Here is a 12,222-nt window from a genome sequence, read left to right on the forward strand (position 1 = left end):
CCTTATACTAACACCACGTTGCAAATTTCAAGCGGATCGGATGAATTTTGCTCCTCCAAGAGGCTCCGGATATCAAATCTGGGGATCGGTTTATATGGGGGCTATATATAATTATGAACCGATATGGACCAATTCTTGCGTGTTTGTTAGAGACCACATTCTAACACCATGTTCCAAATTTCAACCGGATCGGATGAATTTTGCTCCTCCAAGAGGCTCCGGAGGACAAATCTGGGGATCGGCTTATATGGGGGCTATTTTTGCACGGTTGTTAGAGACCAAATACTAACACCATGTACCAAATTTCAGCTGGATCGGATGAAATTTGGTTCTCTTAGAGGCTTCGCAAGCCAAATCGGGGGATCGGTTTATATGGGGGCTATATATAATTATGGACCGATATGGACCAATTTCTGCATGGTTGTTAGAGACCATATACTAACACCATGTTCCAAATTTCAGCCGGATCGGATGAAATTTGCTTCTCTTAGAGCAATCGCAATCCAAATTTGGGGGTCCGTTTATATGGGGGCTATACGTAAAAGTGGACCGATATGGATCAATTTTTGCATGGTTGTTAGAGACCATATACTAACACCATGTACCAAATTTCAGCCGGATCGGATGAAATTTGCTTCTCTTAGAGCAACTGCAAGCCCAATTTGGGGGTCCGTTTATATGGCGGCTATACGTAAAAGTGGACCGATATGGCCCATTTGCAATACCATCCGACCTACATCAATAACAACTAGTTGTGCCAAGTTTCAAGTCGATAGCTTGTTTCGTTCGGAAGTTAGTGTGATTTCAACAGACGGACGGACGGACGGACAATTGGAGATTCCAAATTTACTATGAACTACTTAACGGTGCAGTAAACGTGACGGTTGTTATTCCCTCATCCTTTCTTTCCAAAATTTCTGCAGAGACTGGAAGGAAGAAAACTACTTAATCTTGCATAAGTGAATTTTCACCGTTTAATTTTTTGGCTTATTAGAGCCAATTTTTATACTAATTAAAAATTTTCAAACTTGTAGCTAGTCATTCGCTGATACAACTAAGGCTTCAGTGGACATTATGGACCACGCAAACCAAGAATAGTTTGAAGTTGCGAATGAGAGATATAAAACTAGAAGAGTTTTGAATAAATGCAATATAAAGCATTTTTTTGTGCATCCCTTTTATCGGAATCAATGCCAAAATCATTAATGTAAAGACACAATTTTTGGTACCGGGTATGCTTTTTTCAGTGTACTGTGGATGGTATAAAAATGAGAATATGGAGGATTTACAACATTTTGTTTTGTCAATTGTCAATGTAGGTCGAAAACCTATGTTGTTAGCACCTATATTTCCTGTTTTATTTCCATAATTCATAATGATTGTAAATATACAAATAAATAATTAAATTGTTAATGTCATTGACACAATTCTTTTGTCACTTTCAAATTCTGTTACCACTTTGGAATATTTGTGTAAATTTTTTGTTGAACTATTAGCAATTTATTTGTATTGACTTACCATCATATCAATCAAATTGTTCTCATTCGATTGGTTACTGTTCTGACTCTCAGGTGATGTCGAACGGGTGGATGTTAGACCATTTGTATTATAGCCATTCTGATAGACCATGGGTATAGAGTCCAAGGATAGACCATTAGCTGATGACGAATTACTGCTGTCACTATAAAATCACAAAAGGTTGACGGCGAAAAAAATAGAGAAAAAGTTTGAAGAAACAAAATTAAAATCTCATGCTCTCAATTATGATAATACATAAACACATATATATGCAATACACACACACAAACACAAACATTCACAATAGTTCTACAATACGTCAATGGTGAACTAGAAAACGAAAAACAAATCTAAATTATCTAATAATTAATTGAATTAGTTTAATTTCAATTAAAATAATCGAAATTGTTGTTGCTATTACTCTTATTATTATTGCTGTTGTTGTTGTTATCATCATTGTAAATTATTACCTGACTAAAGGTGAACTTTGAAAAGAGTTATTATAAAGAGATGTAGGCGTACTGGGCGATAAAGGTGCAGAACAATCGAAGCTGATATTTCTTTGGAACACCTTGAGTGGTGTATTTTGTTGTTGTTGTTGGTGGTGATGGTGTTGTTGTTGTGATGGTGCAATATTATCAAACTAGATTTGTTATAGTTGTTTTATTTTTTTTTCAATTAATAATACATTATTTTATTGTTTTATAATAAAGTAGAATTAGCAGTAGAAGGTAGAATTTGTACCAAGGTGGTGATGGTAGTGGTAGATAAGTAGAAGACATTAGTTAAAGCATTACACAATGGTGGTGGTGATGGTTGTAGTGATGTTATTAGAAAGAAGATCCATAATAAAAAGTTGGAAACATGGAAAAATAGAGAAATGCATAAAAAAATAAAAATAAGTTAATTGAATTAAATTAAGATTTAAATATGAAGTAGTTGCAGAGAGAATAAAAAGACAAGAGGACGAAACTGTAATGCGAAACTGCGTCAGTAGGTGGCTGTCATGAGGAAAATTTCTCTAATATCATAGAGTTTTTTTCGGCGCTTCTCTAAAATATCATACTGTTTGCGTCGGCGTCGCCCAGTTTAGTTCTCTGCCGGCTTTACGAAACGTAAGGAAAAGAGGATTTAGAACCTACTTTGTAATAACAAATGTTCTTTTATATAAATATCTTCATTCTATTAAATTTTTTGGCAGACAATTTGAAATTATAACTGCCGATGCCTTTATAAACAATTGATCAAAACAGCGCTTCGACCGCAACGTAGGTAATACTAACGCTGCAGGCATTGTGCGACATCTATACGGTTGACATTTGTTGTTTTTGTAGAAGAGAAATTTTCGTCCTCTTGTGTTTTTATTCTCTCTGGTAGTTGTTGGTAGGGGGATGCAGTAGATGGAATAAATTCTAGGACCCACATCAGAGTAGGTCTAACACACTAGGGATAAAAACACATTAGCGTAGCTAGACAATTTCCCCTAGCTAAAAATTAATGGACTGAACTTATAGGTTCAATTAATGTTTTATTTTATAAAAATGAATAAAAAATCAGACATCAACATAACTAGGCAATTAATTTTTAATAAAGCAACTAATAGTGGTTCCACACTTTTTCCCAGCAAAAAATTGGGAGTTGTTCTAAAGGCACAACTTTTAAATCATTTCCAAAAATGTCCCCACAAAGAAGTTAATTATTTTAACTACACAGGAGATTTTTTATACCCTGCGCCACACTGTTGAACAGGGTATTATACGTTAGTGCATATGTTTGTAACACCCAGAAGGAGACGAGATAGACACATGGTGTCTTTGGCAATAATGCTCAGGGTGGGTCCCTGAGTCGACATAAACATGTCCGTCTGTCCGTCCATCTGTCCGTCCATCTGTCCGTCCGTCTGTCTGTGAACACATTTTTGTGATCAAAGTCTAGGTCGCAATTTAAGTCCAATCGCCTTCAAATTTGGCACATGTTCCTCATTTGGGTCAGAATAGAACCCTATTGATTTTGGAAGAAATCGGTTCAGATTTAGATATAGCTCCCATATATATCTTTCGCCCGATATGCACTAATATGGACCCAGCAGCCAGAGTTTTATACCGATTTGCTTGAAATTTTGTACAAACATAACACTTAGTTGTGTAGTCAAGTATGCAAAATTTGATTGAAATCGGTTCAAATTTAGATATAGCTCCCATATATATCTTTCGCCCAATATGGACTTATATGGCCCCAGAAGCCAGATTTTTGGCCGAATTTGGTTGAAATTTTGCACTAGGAGTACAATTAGTAGTATAGTCAAGTGTGCAAAATTTGGTTGAAATCGGTTCAGATTTAGATATAGCTACCATATATATGTTTTTCTGATTTCGACAAAAAATGGTCAAAATACCAACATTTTCCTTGTAAAATCGCCACTGCTTAGTCGAAAAGTTGTAAAAATGACTGTAATTTTCCTAAACTTCTAATACATATATATCGAGCGATAAATCATAAATAAACTTTTGCGAAGTTTCCTTAAAATTGCTTCAGATTTAAATGTTTCCCATATTTTTTACTAACATTGTGTTCCACTCTAGTGCATTAGCCGCCTTAAATTTTGAGTCTATAGATTTTGTAGAAGTCTATCAAATTCTGTCCAGATCGAGTGATATTTAAATGCCCCCAACACATTTGACGGATGTGATCGAAAATTTAGATCTACAAAGTGGTGCAGGGTATAATATAGTCGGCCCCTCCCGACTTTAGACTTTCCTTACTTGTTTTCTATATTTTTATACCCACTACCATGGAATGGTGACGGGGTATAATAAGTTTGTCATTCCGCTTGTAACACATCGAAATATCGATTTCCGAGCATATAAGGTATATATATTCTTCATCAGGGAAAAATTTTAAAAAGATATAACCATGCCCGTCTGTCTGTCTGTCTATTGTAATAACGCTACAGTCTTCAATAATGAAGCAATTGTGTTGAAATTTTGCAAAACTCGTCTTTTGTCTGCAGGCAGGCAGGTCAAGTTCGAAGATGGGTTCAGGTTTTGATATAGTCCCCATATAAACCGACCTCCCGATTTGGGGTCTTGGGCTTATAGAAATCGTAGTTTTTATCCAATTGGCCTGAAATTGGAAATCTAGAGGTATTTTCGGGCCATAAAGAGGTGTGCCGAAAACGGTGAGTATCGGTCCATATTTTAGTATAGCCCCCATAATAATGATTTCCCGATTTAACTACTTGGTTTTCTAGAAACCGTAGTTTTTATCCGATTTGCCTGAAATTGTAAATATTCTGGTATTTTAGTCTCACAAAAAGTGTATCGGATTAAGTTTTATCGATTCATTTGGTAATGCCTCCATATAGACCGATTTCACTTCTTGAGGGTATAGAAAGCGCACCGATCATGAAATCAAATAAAAATGATTCTTATAAAGCGGGATACGGTCAAAATTTTGTCAAAATTAACTTGACGTATTTCTTTCAATTTTGCATTTAAAAAACCTGAACATCCCTCATTTTGAAGGTGTGTGTGTGTAGAATGTTGCTCCTATTTTGATTTTGGAATTCACTCTTCAGTTGTCAAAATGCCGTCCAAGCAAGAAGAGCAGCGTATCAAAATTTTGCTCGCGCATCGCGAAAATCCGAGCTACTCGCACGCAAAGCTGGCAAAATCGCTAAAAGTTGCCAAATCAACCGTTACAAATGTAATTAAAGTGTTTAGGGAACGTTCGTCGACAGCCAGGAAGTCTGGATCGGGGGGAAATCGAAATCCGGAAGCCGCTGAGACGACAAAGAGAGTTGCCGGTAGTTTCAAGCGAAACCCTAACCTCTCTCTCCGAGATGCCGCAAATAAGCTGGGTGTATCGTCTACAACCGTGCATCGAGCCAAAAAACGAGCCGGACTATGGACTTACAAGAAGGTAGTGACTCCAAATCGCGATGATAAACAAAATACGACGGCCAAAGCGTGATCGCGGAGGCTGTACACGACGATGCTGACGAAGTTTGACTGCGTGGTAATGGATGATGAAACCTACGTCAAAGCCGACTACAAGTAGCTTCCGGGACAGGAGTTTTATACGGCAAAAGGAAGGGGAAAGGTAACAGATATTTTCAAGCACATAAAACTGTCAAAGTTCGCAAAGAAATATCTGGTTTGGCAAGCCATCTGTACCTGTGGCTTGAAAAGCAGTATTTTCATAGCTTCCGGGAAATTTACGTGAAAGAGTGTTTGAATAAACGTCTGCTGCCTTTCCTGAAGAAACACGGTTGTTCCGTACTGTTTTGGCCGGATTTGGCATCTTGCCATTACGGTAAAAAGGCCATGGAGTGGTACGCCGCCAACAACGTGCAGGTGGTTCCCAAGGACAAGAACCCTCCCAACACGCCAGAGCTCCGCCCAATTGAGAAATACTGGGCTATTGTCAAGCGGAACCTAAAGAAGACCAAAAAAACTACTAAGGACGAGCAGCAGTTCAAGGCAAACTTGCTTTCTGCGGCGAAGAAGGTGGACAAGGTGGCTGTACAATGGCAGGTGTCAAGCGTGAGGCCCGGCAATTCGGATTTGGAAGCGAAAGCCTAACTGAATATTTTTCCTGAATTTTATGCCAATTGAACTTGAAAAAGAAATTTAATTTGATTTTTTAAATAAACGATTTCACCGATTTACACGCGTTTTCCATTGACCAAATTTTGACCGTATCACCCTTTAAATGCAGAATCTGATATAGTCTTCATAGGTAAAATCATTAAATTTAACTTCGGCAAGTGTACTGGTTGAACTGCTCTGCTTGATCTGTCCTCAAACCCCCCTGAAATTTCAAAGGAAACCCTAATATTTGATTCATAGTGGTGGGTATTTAAGATTCGGCCCAGCCGAACTTACTGCTGTATATACTTGTTTAATATAATCTGCTCTCTACGAAATATTTTTCCTCATGTTTGTAAATGGAGATATTATGATTAGAGCAAAATGCGAAATTATCTAAGAGAACAATGTCTACATACATATGACACCCCAGAGGGCAATTTATTTCGTCTACTGCATCCTTTCTTAAATTTCTAAAATGGAAATTTTGGGCAAATTAAAATCACTACCAAAAGAGAAATGAGTTAATGTGAATGGATTCCAAGTGCATTTTCAAGTGCTTTAGAGAGAAAAAAATAAAAATCGTATGCAAAAAATGGTGTCAATCGGTCGACGGTGCTTAGAAGATTTACCTGAAACATGTCATACGAATTTCCAGCCGTTGAAGTACCAGGTGAAATGGAGGATTGTGTTGAGCTTGGTGTCAGTGGCATATAGGCGGCGGCCAAGGCATTTGCATTGTTGCTATTATTGCAGTTTAAGACCTCAATGTTGTTGGATAGACTGCCGTTGACAACATTGGCATTGGATGATATGGCTGCCGAACTATGGCCAGAACCAATGGCTAGATTGCTGGTAGCAACACTACCGCCAACAACAACACCATTGCCGCAGGGTTTGACATCAACGGAGCTGCTGCCTACGCTTCCTAAATTTAATATGTTATTTGTCATTGGTGTAGTTGTTGGATTAGAACGACTAGCCAAGCCAAGAAATTCAGCCGTCAATGCAATGGGATCTGCAATAAAGATAAGATAGAGAATTGGAATAAGCAAATATGGCACACATACATAAAACCACATTAAGATGGATACACACAGAGACAAACTGCAAAGAAAACTCCATTTCAAAGAAAGCAGAAAAGATATAAAAGAACCAGCACACAAACTATCAAAAATGATAAAATAAAAGTCAAAAATCAGGATGAGGAGTAACCCGGAAGCTTCATAGATGCCTTTCCATAGAACATAAAATCTTTGCATATCAAAAGTCAATCCATTGGACATTAAGACTACATTCAATATAGTGCACTATCGTTGTCATCCTCTGATAACGAGGCTCAGCAGAGGATGTGTTACAAACCGGATGTATTATTACCATAACATGCATGTTATCGACACTAAGGCAATATGGTAACACTGCAAGATTGCTTTGGTTTTTTTACTCACTCTCTCTCTCTCCCTATGTCTTCTTGAATGTATGAGCTGTTAAGCTTATGTGAACCTATTTCCGGTAATTATGAATATAATCTCTATTGTTAAAATGTTAGCTTTAAGTATGTATTTTTTCCACATCTTTAGTTTTGTAATTTGGTTTTGTGATAAAGTCTTTTTGTTCCCGGATAAAACTCTGTTGTCACAGTCAAATGATTATTAAAATTGAAATTTTTCCACATCATCTTAACTTGAATATTTTCCACTAAAGTTAGCTGAAGGATAAGAAGGAAGTTGTGTGTTTTTTATAGAAAAAAAAAATAATTTTATGAAACTGTTAGTGGAGTGTAATTGTCCAATGAAGTCTAGCGGGGGGATTTAACATTATTAGTCCGTTTGTAACACATCGAAATAGTGGTCTCAGACCTCATAATGTATACACAGACAAGTAAGGAAAGTCTGAAGTCAGGCAGGCCGACTATATTATACCCTGCACCGCTTTGTAACTCCACATTTTCGATACTATATCAAATCCGTCAAATGTGTTGGGTGCTATATATAAAGGTTTTTGGCCCAAATACATACATTTAAATCTGACTCCATCTGAACAAAATTTATAATCTAACAGGTTGGCTGATAAGTCCCCGGTCTGACACATAGATGGCGTCGCTAGTATTAAATGCATATTATTTTTATATAGCACCAACCTTCAAATGATTCGTATCAAAATTTGACGTCTGTAAGTCAATTAGTTTGTGAGATGTCTTTTGTGAAGCAACTTTTGTTATTGTGAAAAAAAAAATGGAAAAAAAAGAATTTCGTGTTTTGATAAAATACTGTTTTCTGAAGGGAAAAAATACGGTGGAAGCAAAAACTTGGCTAGATAATGAGTTTTCGGACTCTGCACCAGGGAAATCGACAATAATTGATTGGTATGCAAAATTCAAGCGTAGTGAAATGAGCACGGAGGACGGTGAACGCAGTGGACGCCCGAGCTCACATTTGATCAAAAACAACAACGTGTTGATGATTCTGAGCGGTGTTTGCAGCTGTTAACTCGTAATATACCCGAGTTTTTCCGTCCATATGTGACAATGGATGCAACATGGCTCCATCACTACACTCCTGAGTCCAATCGACAGTCGGCTGAGTGGACAGCGACCGGTGAACAGTCTCCGAAGCGCGGAAAGACACAAAAGTCCGCTGACAAAGTAATGGCCTCTGGTTTTTGGGATGCGCAAGGAATAATTTTTATCGATTATCTTGAGAAGGGAAAAACCATCAACAGTGACTATTATATGGCGTTATTGGAGCGTTTGAAGGTCGAAATCGCGGCAAAACGGCCCCATATGAAGAAGAAAAAAGTGTTCCACTTTGGGGTTCGAATTGCTTCCCTATGCTATGTTGAATAATAAGAACGAATTTTGACAAAAAATGTGTTTTTCTTTGTTAGACCGGGGACTTATCAGCCAACCTGTTGTTATGAGTCGTGGTGAAATTCTGAGTCGATCTAGCGATGTCCGTCTGTCCGTTGTATAAATGTTAGTTTATGACCTCTAACACCCATGCAAAAAATGGTCCATATCGGTCCATAATTATATATAACCCCCATATAAACCGATCCCCAGATTTGACCTCCGTGGCCTATTGGAGGAGCAAAATTCATCCGATCTGGTTGAAATTTGGTACGTGGTGTTAGTATATGGTCTCTAACAACCATGCAAAAATTGCTTCATATCGGTCCATAATTATATATAGCCCCCATATAAATCGATCCCCAGATTTGGCCACCGGAGCCTCTGGGAAGATCAAATTTCATCGGATTCAGTTGAAATTTTGTATGTTGTGTTAGTATATGGACACTAACAATCGTATAAAAATTAGTCCATATCGGTTCATAATTATATATAGGCCCCATATAAACCGATCCCCAGATTTGACCTCCGGAGCCTCTTGCAATGCAAAAATTGGTTCATATCGGTTCATAATTTTTAAGATATCTTGCCATTGGTTAGTATTACCACAACCCAAGCAACTCGATTGTGGATGACAGTCTTTAGTAGAACTTTCTACTCAATCCATGGTGGAGGGTACATAAGATTCGGCCTGGCCGAACTTACGGCCGTATATACTTGTTGATTTATTCAAAACTTCTTTACATAGAAACAAAAAAAAAAAACGAAAAAGTTGATTTTTTTATGAAATCAGAAATAGCTCATAGCTTTGTCGGCAGTCATAATTCGTACCAAAGCACTATGGGGCCAACGACCGGATTTTGAGGCAAAAACTACAAAAATGCGCTTATCGGTTTAAAAAGCTCATAGAAATTTTCAGATCGATCCGCCCACTGACACGCCCACTGAAACCTTTAATATTTATACCCTGCACTAGACTGTGGTTTTGTATTCAATGTCTAGGTCGCAATTTTAGACCAATTGACTTTAAATTTTGTCAGGATAGAGCCCTATTAATTTTGGAGGAAATCGGTTAAGATTTAGATATAGCTCCCATATATATCTTACGCCCGATACGCACAAATAAGGCCCAAGAAGCCATAGTTTCATCACAATTTTCTTCAAATTTTGCACAAAGGGTAAAATTGATAGTATTTGCAAATGTGCTAAATTTGGTTCAAAATCGGTGCAGATTTAGATATAGCTCCCATATTTATGCTTCGTCCGATTTACACAAATGTAACCACAGAGACCAAAGTTTTACTCCGATTTACGAGCACAGGGAGTAGAATTAACATTCTAGCAATATATGCCAAATTTGGTGGAAATCGGTTCAGATTTAGATATAGCTTTCATATATATCGTTCACCTTATATGCACTTTATTGATCCCGGAGGCCAGAGTTTCACCTTAATTTGCTTCAAATTGCACACAAAGATGGCTCTATTGAAAAGACCTCTTATTCTGTGAATCCTCTAGTCGTTCTGATCAAGTCTTTATTATAACATTTATTTCTATTTAGTGAAGCATTTCCCGCAAACAGCCAATGAGACGCATCTGCTCTTTGTGTTTCTTCCATTTTTGTTTGGCTCGAGCGAAAATATTATATGTTTTCTTAATTATTGATTATTATTATTATTATTATTATTATTATTATTATTATTATTGTTCTTTATTTGCTTTCCCATGCACAAGACCACGAAAGTCTCATATTCCAGCATGGGAAGTTTAAGATCATTATGTACAATTAAATAAATATTATATAAGTACAATGTAAAGTTAACTTAAATTATTTAATCAAAAGAAAATCTATAAGTAAAATAACATTAATATATTAAATTGAAGGAAGTTTAGAATTTGAACAATATATAAATCACAGACTGAAAAATATTAAGATTTAACTTTGAAAATAGTAAAAAGATGAAAAAAAAAATAAAATAAATTTATAATAACAGGTAAAGGGGGAAAAAATATTAAAATTTAAATTTGAAAATAAAAGCAAAAAAGAAGAAAAAAGTAAAATAAATTTTTAAAAACAAATAACGGAAAAGTATAAATAAAGGTACATATTGCATAAATACAAAATCAACATTATTTTAAGATTTTAAAACTGGAAAGCATACAATATAGAAAACAAGTAAGAAAAGTCTAAAGTCGGGTGGGGCCGACTATATTATACCCTGCACCACTTTGTAGATCTAAATTTTCGATACTATACTACATCCGTCAATTGTGTTAGGTGCTATATATAAAAGGTTTGTCCCAAATGCATACATTTTAATATCTCTCGATCTGGACAGAATTTGATAGACTTCTAAAAATTCTATAGACTCAAAATTTAAGTCGGCTAATGCACTAGGAACACAATCTTAGTAAAAAAATATGGGAAAGATTTAAATCTGAAGCAATTTTAAGGAAACTTCACAAAAGTTTATTTATGATTTATCGCTCGATATATATATATATATATATATATATATATATATATATATATATATATATATATATATATATATATATATATATATATATATATATATATATATATATATATATATATATATATATATATATATATATATATATATATATATATATATATATATATATATATATATATATATATATAAAGAGTGATTTGTTAAGAGCTTGATAACTTTTTTTAAAAAAAAAAAAACGCATAAAAATTGCAAAATCTCATCGGTTCTTTATTTGAAACGTTAGATTGGTCCATGACATTTACTTTTTGAAGATAATTTCATTTAAATGTTGACCGAGGCTGCGTCTTAGGTGGTCCATTCGGAAAGTCCAATTTTGGGCAACTTTTTCGAGCATTTCGGCCGGAATAGCCCGAATTTCTTCGGAAATGTTGTCTTCCAAAGCTGGAATAGTTGCTGGCTTATTTCTGTAGACTTTAGACTTGACGTAGCCCCACAAAAAATAGTCTAAAGGCGTCAAATCGCATGATCTTGGTGGCCAACTTACCGGTCCATTTCTTGAGATGAATTGTTCTCCGAAGTTTTCCCTCAAAATGGCCATAGAATCGCGAGCTGTGTGGCATGTAGCGCCATCTTGTTGAAACCACATGTCAACCAAGTTCAGTTCTTCCATTTTTGGCAACAAAAAGTTTGTTAGCATCGAACGATAGCGATCGCCATTCACCGTAACGTTGCGTCCAACAGCATCTTTGAAAAAATACGGTCCAATGATTCCACCAGCGTACAAACC

The 12,222-nt window shown here is 36.1% G+C and overlaps 1 protein-coding gene across 2 annotated transcripts in view; it reads right to left on the reverse strand.

The window, feature by feature from the left end:
- orb (polyadenylation element binding protein orb) overlaps positions 1-12,222 on the reverse strand; it is a 332,586-nt gene that overhangs the window by 22,894 nt on the left and 297,470 nt on the right. For both annotated transcript variants that reach the window (XM_075291719.1, XM_075291720.1), the window contains 3 exons: positions 6,740-7,125; positions 1,989-2,161; positions 1,519-1,681 (listed from right to left, as the gene is read on the reverse strand). In XM_075291719.1, coding sequence (XP_075147834.1) covers positions 1,519-1,681; positions 1,989-2,161; positions 6,740-7,125 — 722 coding nt within the window. The remainder of the gene's footprint in view (positions 1-1,518; positions 1,682-1,988; positions 2,162-6,739; positions 7,126-12,222) is intronic.

The sequence above is a fragment of the Haematobia irritans genome, chromosome 1 (genome assembly GCF_050003625.1).
Source record: "Haematobia irritans isolate KBUSLIRL chromosome 1, ASM5000362v1, whole genome shotgun sequence".
NCBI lineage: Eukaryota > Metazoa > Arthropoda > Insecta > Diptera > Muscidae > Haematobia > Haematobia irritans.